General features: G+C 44.6%; 1 protein-coding gene across 4 annotated transcripts in view; it reads left to right on the top strand.

Annotated features, from left to right (window-relative positions):
* LOC139530818 (steroid hormone receptor ERR2-like) overlaps positions 1-16051 on the top strand; it is a 64445-nt gene that overhangs the window by 10150 nt on the left and 38244 nt on the right. For 2 of the 4 annotated variants that reach the window (XM_071327540.1, XM_071327537.1), the window contains exons 2-3: positions 418-486; positions 11166-11575. In XM_071327540.1, coding sequence (XP_071183641.1) covers positions 11179-11575 — 397 coding nt within the window. In that variant the 5' untranslated portion in view covers positions 418-486; positions 11166-11178. The remainder of the gene's footprint in view (positions 1-417; positions 487-11165; positions 11576-16051) is intronic. The other 2 variants (XM_071327541.1, XM_071327538.1) reach the window with 1 other exon arrangement.

Raw genomic sequence — 16051 nt, 5'->3', positions numbered from 1 at the left:
CTCTTTGGTCTTTGACCAAGTGTTTCAGTGTTATTGGGTTAATCAGATTTTTGCTGTCTTCATGGAGATGCTATCGCGGGGTAGAGGCAGTGCCGGGTAACCAAAGCAGCCCTGCACAGACACTATCCAGATGGGATCAGTTTACGGTAATTTGGTTTCAGAATACATTACCAGAAGAGGCTCCTGGCCGAGAACGGCCACCCCGCTAAGAGCTAAGAGCCTGTGGTTGCTGTAGCCACTGCAGACAGCCAGTCCCGGTGACCACCGCTGTTCCCCCGGCCCGCTCCAACCTTCCTCCTGTCTCTCTCCCTCTGCACTTAAGGGGAGGTGTCGGGGGAAACGTGTCTTTTAAGAAAAACCTAATGTTTTAAATTACATTTGTCACACAATTCTAAATGCATCTCCTTGTACCAACAGGGCTTCGTTGTCCAATTCATTAGGGCGATTACTCAGTCCACTGGCCACACTGGAGCCTTCTCATTTCTGGTAAGCTCTGCATATGAGTATCATTTCTTTCACTGTAAACCTGTCACTCAGATCTGGCTGTTAAGGGAGGGTGGGGGGTACTGCCCAGGGCGTTTAGGGATGCGGAGTGGATTTACCCTCCCTGTTCTCCATTTTGTTTTTCTGTGTGTTTGTAATTGTTGGTCTAAACTAGGGCCTCTGGAGATGCTTACTTATTGCTTGTAAAATACATAACGAAGATGATACAAGTTCATACAATTTATCTGAAGTAGGTGGTCTTCCATCTCTGTTTCTGTGATGTTTCTTTGACGATGTTCATTTTGATTTGTTTGGTTGAAGTGTATGTAGTTTCTCTCAGAACCCCTAGATAATTGTCCCATTAGTATTTAGCACCCTTTGATAACGCTCTAACATTACAGACTCATACGAGCTCATGTAGTGTTTGGCCTTTCTAGTCTTTTCTGTGATGAGCTACTTGTCACTTTGACCGTTTCATGACATCCACCCGCACTGAAACCACCAAACGCCACCACAAGTCCCTCCTAATTTTGGCCACGGTAACCTTGGACACCTTCACTGCAGTGTGAGAATCTGTTTAAAAATAACCAGGTCCATTAGTCTAGGAGGATAATGCTAGCCTAGCTACGTGGGCTACTCTCACAACCTTGTGGCAGCGAAGTGCTATCACTGACACGGTGCGTCAGCACTTCTTCCTGTTGCTCCAACACTGAAAGGCTCCTCTTGATTTACACACACACACACACACACGCACACGCACACACACACACACACACACACACACACACACACACACACACACACACACACACACACACACAAAAGGAGGTTCTGATGGAGTACTGTCAGAGATGATGTGAAACAACTGTAAAAACATAATATCTGCATTATGAGTATTATAATACACACTTTACTAGTTCTCATGAGAATTTCAGAGCATCGGTACACTAGCTTTTTTTCTTTCTGACACAATGTGGCAAACAGCTGTAACTACAGGTTTATTACAATTAAATATATGGTGAGATTGTGATGAACCATTTAAAGTTTAATCATTGAAGCTCTTTCTTTGGTGTGTTACTCATCACGTCATCTGTCTGTTTTCATTCATTCCTCTCTCTGTCTGTATTTGCGTCTTTTGTGCCGCCCAATGGACGCGAGACTGAACAATAATTTTCGAGATTTTCGATACGCTCTGTCTTAAATGTAATGGAGGGAAAATGCTAAGTCCGCTAATTTACACTTGGTTAAAAGCGTGACGTGGAGTGGGTGGCTATGCGGGCGTTTATCAGTGAATGTTATTGGTATTGAGCGGCCAGTCCTTTGAAGGTTATGTTTCTGAGCAGTAATTGAAATGCAAAATAACATTAGGATCGATGGTTAGCTCTGTTTATTTATGAAATCAATATTGAAACCGTCCGTCACAATAGCAGTTCTGATTCTTACTGACAGCTTAACCAAGTATGGACGGACTGACTGTACACGGCCTCTGCCGCCCAGCCCGCCCAGCTCTCCCAGGCATCGCAGCCATAACAGCTGTTAGACTAAGAGCCATTTGCCTCATCGTTCTTCTTTTCCCTACTCTGCTCTACTCTGCCCTGTTCTGTCCTTCCCACCCAGGCAGACTGATGGCATGGAGTATTGTAGGAGGTTCTGATGATATGTTGTAGGTCTGTCTGAACAAGAGCATAAATGAGCTTGGATGAGGAGCGACACTAAAGTTACAAGTTCAGGAGTTAAAATAAAGGGTTTGAAAATGTAGTGTGCGTACATACATACTTGTCAGACCCCTGCTGTTGCGTTGTGCATTTGTCTCTCCCAGAGAGAGAGAACTGCCCTGTTTGCCTGCCCTGGGGCCGGTACTTCTGACTGACCGATCACCAACCATTAACATCCTAGCATGCAGGCTGACTACTGGCCACTCTCTGCCTCAGTATGTGGGCCTAGTTTCACTGTGGTGACTGGGAACATTTATTGATGTGTTTATTTGGTAGGGCCCATGTCAATATGTTTTGCAGTCATTTTACAAAATGGATGGGAATATTTTTGTTTTTGTTTTCAGTTAAATTGTCAATTTAGAGTTTTATAATATTAGTGCTAAACATTGGGTAATGAGATTTCTGGATATTGTGTATTTTTCACACTGTGATCTTTTTCTGGGTTCTGTCTCTTAGGAAGGTTACCACGTCTATTTCATTTCTTTGTTTTTATTCAATGTCAAGGTGATATCTTCTCTACGTAAATCAAAGTACATTATATAGGCATTTTGTCGCTCTCTCAGTGGTGTGCTGACCTGTGAGTGTCTCAGTAAACCAGAGTGCATTATAATGTAAATCTTTATTCATCACGCTCTCTGCCTGAGAGAAGCCTCTCTGCTTTCATTTCTAGAATGTCATAGCAGAGGTATGGACGTACATGATGCTGTAGGGGGTACGTAGAGGGAGAATGGATGGCTTGGCAAGGGCTACTGCATATGTTATGGAAGGTGTAAGCTAGTCATACTTTATGTTGTGTTTTTATATGCTTATGGCATAATACAGTATCTGACAGTTTTTCAATTTAAATGTTGTTGTGTGTCCGTGCATATTTGTGTGTGTGTGTGTGTTTCTGTTTGTGTATACAGTATGTGTGTGTGTGTGTGTGTGTGTGTGTGTGTGTGTGTGTGTGTGTGTGTGTGTGTGTGTGTCTGTTTGTGTATACAGTATGTGTGTGTGTGTGTGTGTGTGTGTGTGTGTGTGTGTGTGTGTGTGTGTGTGTGTGTGTGTGTGTGTGTGTGTGTGTGTGTGTGTGTGTGTGTGTGTGTGTGTGTGTGTGTGTGTGTGTTTCTGTTTGTGTATACAGTATGTATGTGTGTGTTTCTGCTTGTGTATACAGTATGTGTGTGTGTGTGTGTGTGTGTGTGTGTGTGTGTGTGTGTGTGTGTGTGTGTGTGTGTGTGTGTGTGTGTGTGTGTGTGTGTGTGTGTGTTTCTGTTTGTGTATACAGTATGTGTGTGTGTGTGTGTGTGTGTGTGTTTGCGTGTTTCTGTTTGTGTATACAGTGTGTGTGTGTGTGGGTGTGTGTGTTTCTGTTTGTGCATACAGAATGTGTGTGTGTGTGTGTGTGTGTGTGTGTGTGTGTGTGTGTGTGTGTGTGTGTGTGTGTGTGTGTGTGTGTGTGTGTGTGTGTGTGTGTGTGTATACAGTTTGTGTGTGTGCTTGCCCTTTTATATGTGTGTATCCAGTGCCCAAAAAATGTACCCTCCGTTCACTATTCCTGAATGGCGTATGTTGGACACCACTGTTTATGGGGAATGAGAGGAGGGTTTGGGAGATGAGCCTGTAAAGAGGTGGGAACCAGGGAGAGACCAGGTAGAGACCAGGGAGAGACCAGGGAGGTTCCAGGTAGAGACCAGCTAGAGACCAGGGAGAGACCAGGTAGAGACCAGGGAGGTTCCAGGTAGAGACCAGGGAGAGACCAGGTAGAGACCAGGGAGGTTCCAGGGAGAGACCAGCTAGAAACCAGGGAGAGACCAGGTAGAGACCAGGGAGGTTCCAGGTAGAGACCAGGTAGAGACCAGGGAGAGACCAGGTAGAGACCAGGGAGGTTCCAGGGAGAGACCAGCTAGAGACCAGGGAGAGACCAGGTAGAGACCAGGGAGGTTCCAGGTAGAGACCAGGGAGAGACCAGGTAGAGACCAGGGAGGTTCCAGGTAGAGACCAGGTAGAGACCAGGTAGAGACCAGGTGGAGACCAGCTAGAGACCAGGGAGAGACCAGGTAGAGACCAGGGAGGTTCCAGGGAGAGACCAGGTAGAGACCAGGTAGAGACCATGGATAGACCTGGGAGAGACAAGGGAGAGACCAGGGAGAGACCAGGGAGAGACCTGGGAGAGACCAGGTAGAGACCAGGAAGAGACCAGGGAGAGACCAGGTAGAGGCCTGGGAGAGACCAGGTAGAGACCAGGAAGAGACCAGGGAGAGACCAGGTAGAGACCTGGGAGAGCGGCCCTGTGTGGCTCTATAATGGTCTAAAGGACCTTATAAACTGGGTGGCTAGAGTTCTGAATGCTGATTGGCTGACAGCCGTGATATATCAGACCATATACCACAGGTATGACAAACATTTATTTTAACTTATCTAATTACGTTGGTAACCAGTTTATAATAGCAATAAGGCACCTCGGTGGTTTGTGGTATATGGCCAATATACCACAGCTAAGGGCTGTATCCAGGAACTCTGCGTTGCGTCGTAATTAAGAACAGCCCTTAGCCGTGGTATATTGGCCATATACCACACCCCCTCGAGCATTTTGGTTTAATTTTACCACACCACCACATACAGTAGCCCTGGAAGAAGACCAGCAGTTGGTGGCGCCATATATTACATTGTTGATTGTTGCTCGTTAAATGAGAGACAAAAATTTACTTGTGTTTGACTCAAAGATGCCACAAACAAACAACCCATTTAGTGAAATTAACAATATTAAACGTATTTTGTTCTTTCACATTTCTTTATCAGTGTCGATTATCAGCAAACTATATACAGTATGTTCAACATTTCACATGGTTTCAGTGTGACATATTTGACAACATATTTGGATCTCAACAGTGTGTATATGTGCTGTTTATGTGTGAGCCTGTATAAACATTTACAGATTTGATTGCAGTTAAATTGTTCTGGACAACTGATAAACTCGCTAATTTTGCCCCGGTTAATTTAACCTTGTATATTTGTCTGTGTGTGTGTTTGGCCCTTCCTCTGATGAAGAGGATAATTTATGGTAGTGGCAGGACGGGCTCTTTGTTTGAAGCAGGTAGAGGTTCCCCCCTAAACAAGACAGTCTATCAGAGGAAGATTAATGAAGTAATTTCATGCATGGCTCCTTGCCTCTGTCCCCCTGTACTCTCACTGTGTCTAAACCTGTGATTTACATTGGTCTGCCTTAAACAGGCTTAACCCTTTACGATAATATTTCCCTCTGTTTGTAGTCTATACACACACACTGCAGAGTCAATGCAGTGTCTTTTACCCTAGACATGCGCTCTGTGCATTAGCTATATTTCCAGAAATGTATGTGTGGACCAGTTTGATATTACACATATTGTTCCCTTGCTGGTTATAGTTGCCCTTTGGCCTCGTAGACAGGGTGGTGTGTCTGTGCTGGTTCCAGAACAGTATTGTGTGGTGGGACAGCTGGAGCCAGGTCTCTGCGTCTGTGGTTTAGGCCAGGAAATGGAAAGCCTGTTAAGGCTGTTAGACAATGTGTGTGGGATATGTCTTAAACAATTCTTTATGATTAGGCATTAGGCATCCACTGCCAACGATTAATGCTCTTGATGACAGATTTGATGGTTGCTGATTCTTTTTCTGAACGAGCACCATTAGACTTTCTTCCTACATTGAGATGAAATGATGCACTATAGGATCCTAATGTGTGCCAAGCCAGGGCTGTACTGATCTACTTTTTTCCCCATGTGAAGATGAGCTGTCCTACTCTACAGGGAGCTTCTCTGCTGGGTATGCAGAGTAGTGTGTTAACTCTTCTACTGCCGTAGAAGAATGTTTAAACTGGTAACCCACTCCCTAACAGGGTTCTGGCATCTTCATCCGATCTTTCCTACCGCCATTTGTTTTCCGAGGATCCTTAGCCCTTTTCAGAATAGGATCTCTCCAGTGTCACTCAGACAGTTTACGTCAGACAAACAGCAGCGCCTGTATCATAAGAGGGCCTGTTTTTCCTGCCAGCATCTTTCCAACAGGAAGGAAAGGGGGGGGGGGGGGGGATCAATAGATGTGATCTGCGTCTTCTTGGGCAGCCAGCACTATCTTGTGGCTGGCCTGTTGGTGCGTGTGGCTCATGTTGTCGTAGTGAGTGAGCTCATGGCTTTATAAAGACTACAGTGACATCGCTGTGCAGCAGCTAAATTTAATCCTCTGCTGGAGACTGAAGAAGTTAATTGGCCGGGCAACGGAGCTGCATGGTCCCCCCAGTGGTAACCCAGCACCACCCAGCTCCATGTACACCCATCCCCTGGCCTACGGACTATTGATCTGGGGCCCGCGCTGCTCTCCATAAGCATGCATAAACATCCATTCCTCTCTCTCTCTCTCTCTCTCTCTCTCTCTCTCTCTCTCTCTCTCTCTCTCTCTCTCTCTCTCTCTCTCTCTCTCTCTCTCTCTTTCTCTCTCTCTCTCTCTCTCTCTCTCTCTCTCTCTCTCTCTCTCTCTCTCTCTCTCTCTCTCTCTCTCTCTCTCTCTCTCTCTCTCTCTCTCTCTCTCTCTCTCTCTCCCCCTCTTTTTGGCTTTCTGTTTTTCTGTCTCCTATCTTATTCCTCTATTGTGTTCTTCTATAGAACAGCACATCATACATCTCTGTCAGGCGACGTGTCCGTTAACAAAGAGGCCTCTCCCTCCCTCCCCTCGACACCCACGCTGCCCCTTCCTCTATCTGTTTAGAGCAGGACAAATTAATGAGAAAATCCCAAATGAGGAGTTTCTCCCACATGAAATGGGTCCCTATGAGGTGCAGGGAGTGCCTCTAGCCTCTATACCAACCACTGCCTCCTTTCACATTTACTCAGATTCGTCTCCCCCGCATCACTTTCACACTTTCACACTTTCACACACACACACACACACACACACACACACACACACACACACACACACACACACACACACACACACACACACACACACACACACACACACACACACACACACACACACACACACACACACTCAAAATTGTCCCAGACGTCTTTTGTCCCCATTCCTCCGAGGGTTATTAACCTGGACCCAGATATATAGAAAGTCATTCTCCATATTTCACAAGGTTCCCCATACACCCCCCTCCCCCCAAGCCCTGACCCTCTATCCCATTTCATTTCCATGGCCCCATGTGAATACAGAAACCCTCCAGAAACGTCCCATCCTAAAGATGATGTTTGGGGACACGTGTGTATTCCAGTGATTGTAGCCAGTCAGCCTGTGATCTGGTTTCAGTCAGTCAGCCCTCGCTCCCATCTCCCTAAATGAGTCGTCCTCCATGCAGCCGTGCGGTCGGCTGAGTGGTAAGAGGTGGCAGTGGCCACTTGAGGAGAGGTCACCATGGCAGCTGCCAGTGGGCGCTGGTGGTGGCTGGAGGCTGAGACGGTCTGTCAGGAGCTAATTGAGTTCCTCCTCCTGCGCTGACTCTGGGGCCAGTAGCTTATCAGGGACATCGCCCAGGGGCCTCCAGGCAGATCTGCCCCTACTGGGGCATCTGATATCACCGCCCCCCCCATCTGCTTAGGGTGAGGGGTTGGGGGCTGGGATGAGGTTAGCCAACACTATCAAACCAGGTTTTTGGCATCCCACAGCTCAGAGAGTGAAAAGTACATTCTAAATGATCTCATCATGCCATAAAACTCAGTCGCAGGATGAATCGTTTGAGTACACATTTTACATTTTCTCCCATTTTGAGTTGAGCTTTTAATATAAGCACTCGAGTTGTGTAATGTGCTCATAGAAAGAGGGAATGCTAATGTGAGTAAGAGAGACAGAACGTCTGAGTGTCTGTCCGTGTTTAACACTTCAGTACAGTACAGACATTAGCACACTACAGAAGTCAGCATAGAGCTCACAGTAGGAATACCTACAAATTGGCCCAATTAGTTTCTCCAGGCTCTGTCGTCTTCCTGTGACAGTGTTCAGAATGCTGCCGGAGGCCCAGGCAGAGAAGGGAAGGGCTGAGACATGAGGACGGTTGCTCCTCAGTTCCCTCTCCTCCTGAAGAAGCGGAGCAGAGAGCGATAGAGGAGCTGGAGAGGAGATCATTAGGGCAGCTAATCCTGGTCACGGCAGCAGCAGTGGAATGATATTACTGATCTGAAATGCTGTTAGGAGGACCAGCTGGAATCAGATTAAAACCAAACTGCTCAGTGTGCTTTTGTGGGCCCATAACCCACCACTCAGCATGCATTTGATCGGTACAAAGAGAAAGAAAGGAGGAGGAAAAGGGCGAGAGAGAGAGAGAGAGAGATATCTTTGACGTGCAATCCTCCAGTATGCAGCTGAGCGGCAGAACGGGAAGGACACTTCCTGTACTTGAGAGGAAGACATGGACTATGGACTTCACAATATACCTGGGTCTTGATCAGTTCAGTGGACCTCTTCATTTTATGTCCTGTCTGGGATACATCCTAATTAGCACCTGGTCCATATGTTGTATTTTTATTAACACAATCCCTGCTGTCAATTCATTTATGTTCATATTTTATTTGCCATATTATTAATAGTGTTTATAGATTTTATTTGAACCTGTCCCATTTGAGAAGAATAATATTTCTGTACATTTAAGAAAATATTTGATTAATGTACACTAGGTTAAAATGGTTAGTATTCATTCAATGTCATTAATCAATATAACCAGCCTTGTTAAAAACATAAGCAGAGCAGTAGCATAATGTGTCATTGCGGAATGAGTTAAGGGAATTGTAGCCAGAACATGTATTATATATGACCACATAGAGCTGGAGGGGAAACAGTTTAGACACTTATGCAATTATGCTAAGTGTCACCCTGGAGGTGACCTTTGAACTGGGGTTAAGCTTACTCTGAATTTGTGAATAAAAGCTAAATAGAGCCATCTAACGGCGTGCTGCCATTTTAATATAGAGCCTTTAAGAAGCCGAGTGCAGGTGTCCTATCACACAGGTGCATAGAGCTGTCTGAAGTAGAGAACATAAAGCGGATGAATAGAGACTCCTTTCATTCATTTATGTGGATGCAACCCACATGAGTTATTTAAACGAAGACATTACATGTATGTTAAAAAAGCATCAAGGAGATGGAGCTTTTTATTTTATTATCTTGTTATTTTCTTATTTTGCTTTTACTTTTTAAGAGTACATAGAGTAATCTATTTGAAATACTAAATATTCCTTAAAACACGGAGAGAGAAAAAACGTCAAACTTCCTTGGCTTTACTTTTACCTTTTCAATGTTTTTTTATAGGTATTTTCCAACTTGTTTTTATAGTTACTGTGAGAAATACTGTAAATTGAGTGCCATGATCCCTAGTATAAAAGGTGGTTATGGGTTTTATATTGTGTATGTTCTATATTGAAAAAAGTTCCAGGAGTGTTCAGACAAAGGGCTTATTCCACAAGGTCAACGGTTTTAACAGGGGGCATTTTTTAATATTTATTTTAGCAGTTAACCTTTTTGTGAATTTTCAGAGGTGGTGGGCACCTGGAGTTCCAATGAATATACATGGGAAAACCTGGGAATGAGATTTAATTTGACACACTGACCCCCATCTCCACGGGCCCAGGAAGCCAGGGTGAGAAAATAAGGTTGACCCACTGACCCCTGGGCCTGAACCCTACCATCACCCACCCTTACAATTAAATCAGCCAGAGAGAGAGACAGCTATCCCGGCTGCCCCTTCTCCGGCTGGCCGATGGGGATATGGAAAGGCCTTTCCCTCTCTGCATTCTGTAGCAGTCTGAGACGTCCGGCCATGGATAAATCCTGATAGAGACGTTAGGCATACTGGTAGAGAGGTACCCTTTCTCTGCGCTGCCGATGGGAAACTGACATGAAAACTATGGAAACATTACCATTAGTTGGCAAAATACTAATATAACTAACTTGTTAAGGCAGAACCTGGGCTGACTAGCTGCCACTCAACCAGGAACCCCGGTGTTCGCATTTGCATAAGTCACGCAAGGCTCAATTTCATGAATGTGGGCGAGTGCAGACGACCTTTCACCTTGTCAGTGGTGCCTAGTGCAGAGGTGTGTGTGTGACCCCGCCACGACCTTTAGAATACTTAGAGGTTATCCCTCTCATAGCACTCCATCTCCTCAGTTCACTCTGTTTACCCAGGAAAAGTCCATATTAGAAGAGAGCAGTGCTGTTTTATCTGTTCTCCCAGTACACTTTACATGTGGTGGAAGGAGACATAAATCAAATCGTATGGACAATGAGCTGTTTTGGGGTTTTGAAGCTGCGTTGTGTCAACACAGCCAGAGGCTGCACTTTATTTCACACAAGGCAGGCACAACATCAGATGAGATGTACTCCGAAATTCTGTTATCAACCAGACAGTGAACAAAGTCAATATCCTTTTGCCATCATGTTTCTTTTTGCCTGACTGCTGACTCAAGGAGACCACTCCAGATAAGTTCTCTGTGCTCTGGCTTTCTTTAACCCAGTCTTAAATATGGGTCCCAGGCATGGTGCCATCCTGTGTCAGCTGTGGTTGTGTTTCTGTGTTAAAGCAGAAGGAGTGTGGTCAGTGTTGAGCGTGTTTATTGCACCTGTGTGTTCTCTCTCTCACGGCTGGTGGAGTGTGGGGTTAATGAGGCGCTTAGGATCCTCCCACCTGGTTGGCTGGTTAATGGTGATGGTTAGGATAACATAAATGGGGGGGGATCAGAATAAAAGAGAACAGCTGATATGTAGTAAGTCCTCTTTGGAGTGTGGGAGTGTGAAGGGACTTGCTCTGTGTGAACAGTAGCCTACAGAGTTTTCCACAGTCAAATTGTGCAAAGATGCGTTTTCTCTCTGTAGCTGTCATTGTATCGTTAGACAATGTGTATAGATTTTTGTTTTGTGGGTAGCACCAGTCGATCTGAAGCTGTTCATGTCTGTTCATGTCTGTAGTCAGACAAACCGTGCAAATGACCCTCCCCTCTCCTTTCCCCCCTTCTCCAGGCTGCTGAATAGAATGGCTGCTGATGACCGGCACCTGCCCTCCAGCTGCGGGTCCTACATCAAGACGGAGCCGTCCAGCCCCTCCTCAGTCATCGACACGGTCAGCCACCACAGCCCCAGCGGCAACTCGGACGCCAGCGGCGGCTATGTCAGCGCCATGAACAGCCACTCCAACGGCCTGGACTCTCCGCCCATGTTCACGCCCGGCGGGCTGGGCCCCGGTGCCTGCCGCAAGCGCTACGACGATTGCTCTAGCAACATCATGGAGGACTCGCCCATTAAGTGCGAATACATGTTGAACTCCATCCCCAAGAGGCTGTGCCTGGTCTGTGGAGATATAGCCTCTGGGTATCACTACGGCGTGGCCTCATGTGAGGCCTGCAAAGCCTTCTTTAAAAGGACAATACAAGGTATTTCCCTGACACCCCCCCCCCCCACAGACACACAAACACACTCAGTACAAGGGATCTGCCCCCCTTTTCAGACACAACAATACACTCCATACAGTGTTTTACCTCTCCTCCTCCTCCAGCATAAAACACACACTAGAAGATGTACTGTATCTCTCTGTGGTCTGAACACAATCACCTACTGCCCTGAACTACCATCTTATAATGTAGTTGTTGACCTACATCATCTCCCTTTATCTCCCTGGGAAAAGGTATATGTTTGAAAGGCTGGTGCCTCCAGTTGTGCTGCTATCAATGGCCTGCATTGCTATGACACCCAGGGCACCTTCATTAATAGTGAGGGGAATCACATGCAGTGCAGCACAGTATGAGACAACACATGTCCACAGGGACTGCATACACAGTGGACAGCCACACACAGGATAGGCCACTAGCCCGTCGCTCGTGATGACATCATCTGCTGGGTAGGTAGGGGGCAGTGGTCGTGACATCATCATCAGGGGTTATCATCAGCAGGTGCATGATATTTCCTGTCCTGTGTGTGTGTGTGTGTGTGTGTGTGTGTGTGTGTGTGTGTGTGTGTGTGTGTGTGTGTGTGTGTGTGTGTGTGTGTGTGTGTGTGTGTGTGTGTGTGTGTGTGTGTGTGTGTGTGTGTGTGTGTGAGTGCTTGTGAAATAGGGCGTGAGTGCAGATCTGCATGGTATGATGTATCACAGGTTCCCATTAGAGAGGTAATGACAGGCCCCCCACTGTGTGTCTCTCTGTGTGCTCTGTCCTACATTAATCAGTGGGACCTATGGTACGGAGGGAGATATTATTGAGCCAGGGAAAATCACTGCTCAACATGCACAGCTGTCCCTGCCTAAGCTCAGACAGTCTGCGTAAGAATGGGAGAAATTCAAATGAAAACTACAGGAGGCAAAATAAATATTTTAATATTTAGTGTCATGCATTAAGGTAAACATGTAGTGAGCTCCAAAAGTAATGGGACAGCGATTATTTGTTTGTTTGTTTTAGCTCTGTACTCCAGCACTTTGGATTTGAAAGGATATAATGACTATGAGGTTAAAGACTGTCAGCTTTAATTTGAGGGTACCGTTTACAAATTACAGCATTTTTTTGTAGATAGTCCCCCCATTTTAGGGGAACAAAAGTATTGGGACAAATTCACTTATATGTGAATTAAAGTTGTCAAACGTGTAGTATTTGGTCACATATTCCTAGCACACAATGATTACATCAAGCCTGTGACTCTGCTGTTTGTTTTGGTTGTGTTTCAAATTAAAATAATATAAAATAAAATGGTATTGTTCACATGTGCCGAATACAACAGGTGTAGACTAAAGTGAAATGCTTACTTACGAACCCATTCCCAACAATGCAGAGTTAAAAAAGTAAGACAAATATTTGCTAAATAAAAAGGATATAGTATCACAATAAAAATAATGAGACTATGTTATTTTATGCCAATTAATAATTTAAAAGTAAATAATGCATTTTGCCATTTTGGAGACACTTTTATTGTAAATGAGAATAGAATATGTTTCTAAACACTTCTACATTAATGTGGACGCTACCATGGTTACGGATAATCCTAAATGAATCCTGAATAATGACAAGAGAGAAAGTTACAGACGCACAAATATCATACTAACCTCTCACCCTTACAATAACAGGAGGCTAGCGTTTTCCAATTAAATCAAATCAAATGTTGTGTCATATGCGCCAACCGTGAAATGCAACAGGTGCAGACCTTACCGTGAAGTGCAACAGGTGTAGACCCTACCGTGAAATACTTACTTACGAGACCTTAACCAACAATGCAAAAAAGTGAGTAAGAAAAATGTGGTAAATAAACAAAAGGAAAAATTGTAACACAATAAAAAGAACTATAACAATAACAAAGCTATATACAAGGGGTACCGGTACCGAGTGACACTCTAACACACACACATACAAACACATACAGTACCATTCACATTCTTCACACACACTGCTGTCAGTGTAGTATGTGTGAGCGTGTGGTTAGAGTCCAGGGAGTGGACATCGAGCCTGTGCAAGAGAGTCAGTGACAACAATAATAATAAAATAAGGGGTTCTTTGGGGGGGGGTATGATATGATATTTATCCCTCTAACTTTCTCACTCGTCATTATTGATGATTCATTCAGGATTATCCTTAATCATGGTAGCATCCACATTAATGTAGAAGTGTTAAGAAACATTCTTTTTTACAATAAAAGTGACTCCAAAATGACCCAATAAATGATTTGCCATTCATTTCTATTGGTCAGAAAATAATCTGAAACACAACCTAAACAGCAAATGCATCCAAGAAAAGTGTAGAGTCACAAGCTGGATGTAGTCATTGCGAGCTATGAATATGGAACCAAATACTTAACTTTGTAATACTTTAATACACATATAAGTGAATGTGTCCCAATACTTCTGCTCCCCTAAAATGGGGGGACTATATACAACAAGTGCTGTCATTTCTAAATGGTTCACCTGATATGGATTAAAATACCCTCAAATAAAGGCTGTCAGTCTGCAATGTAACCTCATAGTCATTGTAGAATTTCAAATCCAAAGTGCTGGAGTACAGAGCCAAAACAACAACACAATTGTCACTGTCCCAATACTTTTGGAGTGCACTGTATTTAGGAGACAAATGTATTTATTATATATTTATAACTTCAGGCGGCAGGTAGCCTAGTGGTTAGAGCGTTGGGCCAGTAACCAAAAGGTTGCTAGATTGAATCCCCAACCTGACAGGATAAAAATCTGTCGTTCTGCCCCTGAACAAGGCACTTAACCCACTGGTCCTAGGCCGTCATTGTAAAAAGGAATTTGTTCTTAACTGACTTGCCGAGTTAAATAAAATAAAATAAAACTTGTCATTGTACATGCCTCAAATATGTTCTGTAAATATAATAGTCTGTACATCTCAATTGAGGTCCTTGGCTTCTTAAAAATGTCCCCCCTTAATAAAATTCCATTATTGCTCCCAGGTTATGGAGTGCAGGCTGTCTAGCAGGCCTAGGTGTTGATTTTGGACATCCCAAATCCTATCAGCTTTAAACAGTCTATGTACCTTCGCAGGCAAACAAAAGCATTAGGCCAAATCCTGCTGTTTACCCATGCTGCCATCAGCTATCCTGTCTATTGACAAAAGATGAACATTTTCTCTCAAGTAACATAACTATGCTTTTGTCCCCTCGCTACAAAACATTGACGGCGACACACAATAGAACAGAAAATAGCAATCTGGGAAGAAAGAGACGTCTTAAGTGGAGCAATGGCCCAAACGATTAAGAGAGAGGTACATGAAAAGAAAAATGGAAAGTTCTCTTTTTTTTCCCTCCCTCACTTTGCATTGTCGATTTGAAATCCCTCTCTTTCTCCTCTTGGAGGGCTGCCTGTAATGGAGCTAATCTGCCGTCGTTTGTCCGAGCCACAGGAGTTTTGTCAATAACAATCAGCGTTTGGAAAGTGTAATTAAGGCCGAGGCTTTTCATTAGGAGGAAGGGAGGGGGCTGTCTCCAGGGACAGCAGGGCCAATTAGAAACTCAGGCACGCGTCGCACGCCGGGTAATTTCAGGGAAAGGAGGGAGAGAAAAAACTAGGACTTCTTTAGATTGGAGAGGGACCCGAGTGCTCTTTCAAAGGAGGAGAGGCTTAATGGCATAATAATCAGACAGGGGTCCCAATCCAGGCAGAACAGGACAGGGAGGAGGACCATGGGACGTTGGGGGAGGGGGAGGAGGAGGGGGCCGAGAGCCTCTGAAATAATAAAAACCACACAGGATGACTAGAGGAGGAAGAGGGCGCAGTAAACAGTGGGACATAAAGCCCTTGGATGAAGAAGAGGTTTCAGTAGATGAGACCTGATTAATTAAAGAAATAATGAGGCTGTCTATCCAGGGTGGAGTGTGTGAGACGACATCCCTTAATGAGAACAACACAGAAGACGTGTCTTTTACACTCATTCATCATATTGTTTCTAAGCAATAACACTAAAGCTAATGACCTTTTTTCCCTTGACATCTTTAGCACACAATGAAATGCATTTAATCTGAGAACAATTTGAGACAATAGTGACCACACAGTTGACTTTGTCTGCACGGAATATTTTCCGGAAATGTCTGTTTTTCGACCTGGGGTTCCTAGCTTCATTTCTCTTCTCTCTACTTCCTTACGTTCCACTGCTGTAAAAGAGACCTGATGCCCCTACCTTTTAGACAGGAGGGAATGGCAAATCCATCTTCTGTCACATATTCATCCAATGAAAAGCCCCTGAACTCTTACATGGAGATAGATACATTAGTCAAGCCCAGGTCCAAATTAACGTCAACCTAGATCAGCATCCATCCCGGAAATACTCCTGCTCTTATAGCTCCCTAATCATAGTCCCGTCCCGCACCTCGCGTGCCCCACCAATCAAAAACATAAATCTCTTATTGAACCTTATTTTTCT

Source organism: Salvelinus alpinus, chromosome 9 (assembly GCF_045679555.1).
Source record: "Salvelinus alpinus chromosome 9, SLU_Salpinus.1, whole genome shotgun sequence".
Taxonomy (NCBI): Eukaryota; Metazoa; Chordata; class Actinopteri; order Salmoniformes; family Salmonidae; genus Salvelinus; species Salvelinus alpinus.
This window is presented reverse-complemented; position numbering and strand designations above follow the sequence as displayed.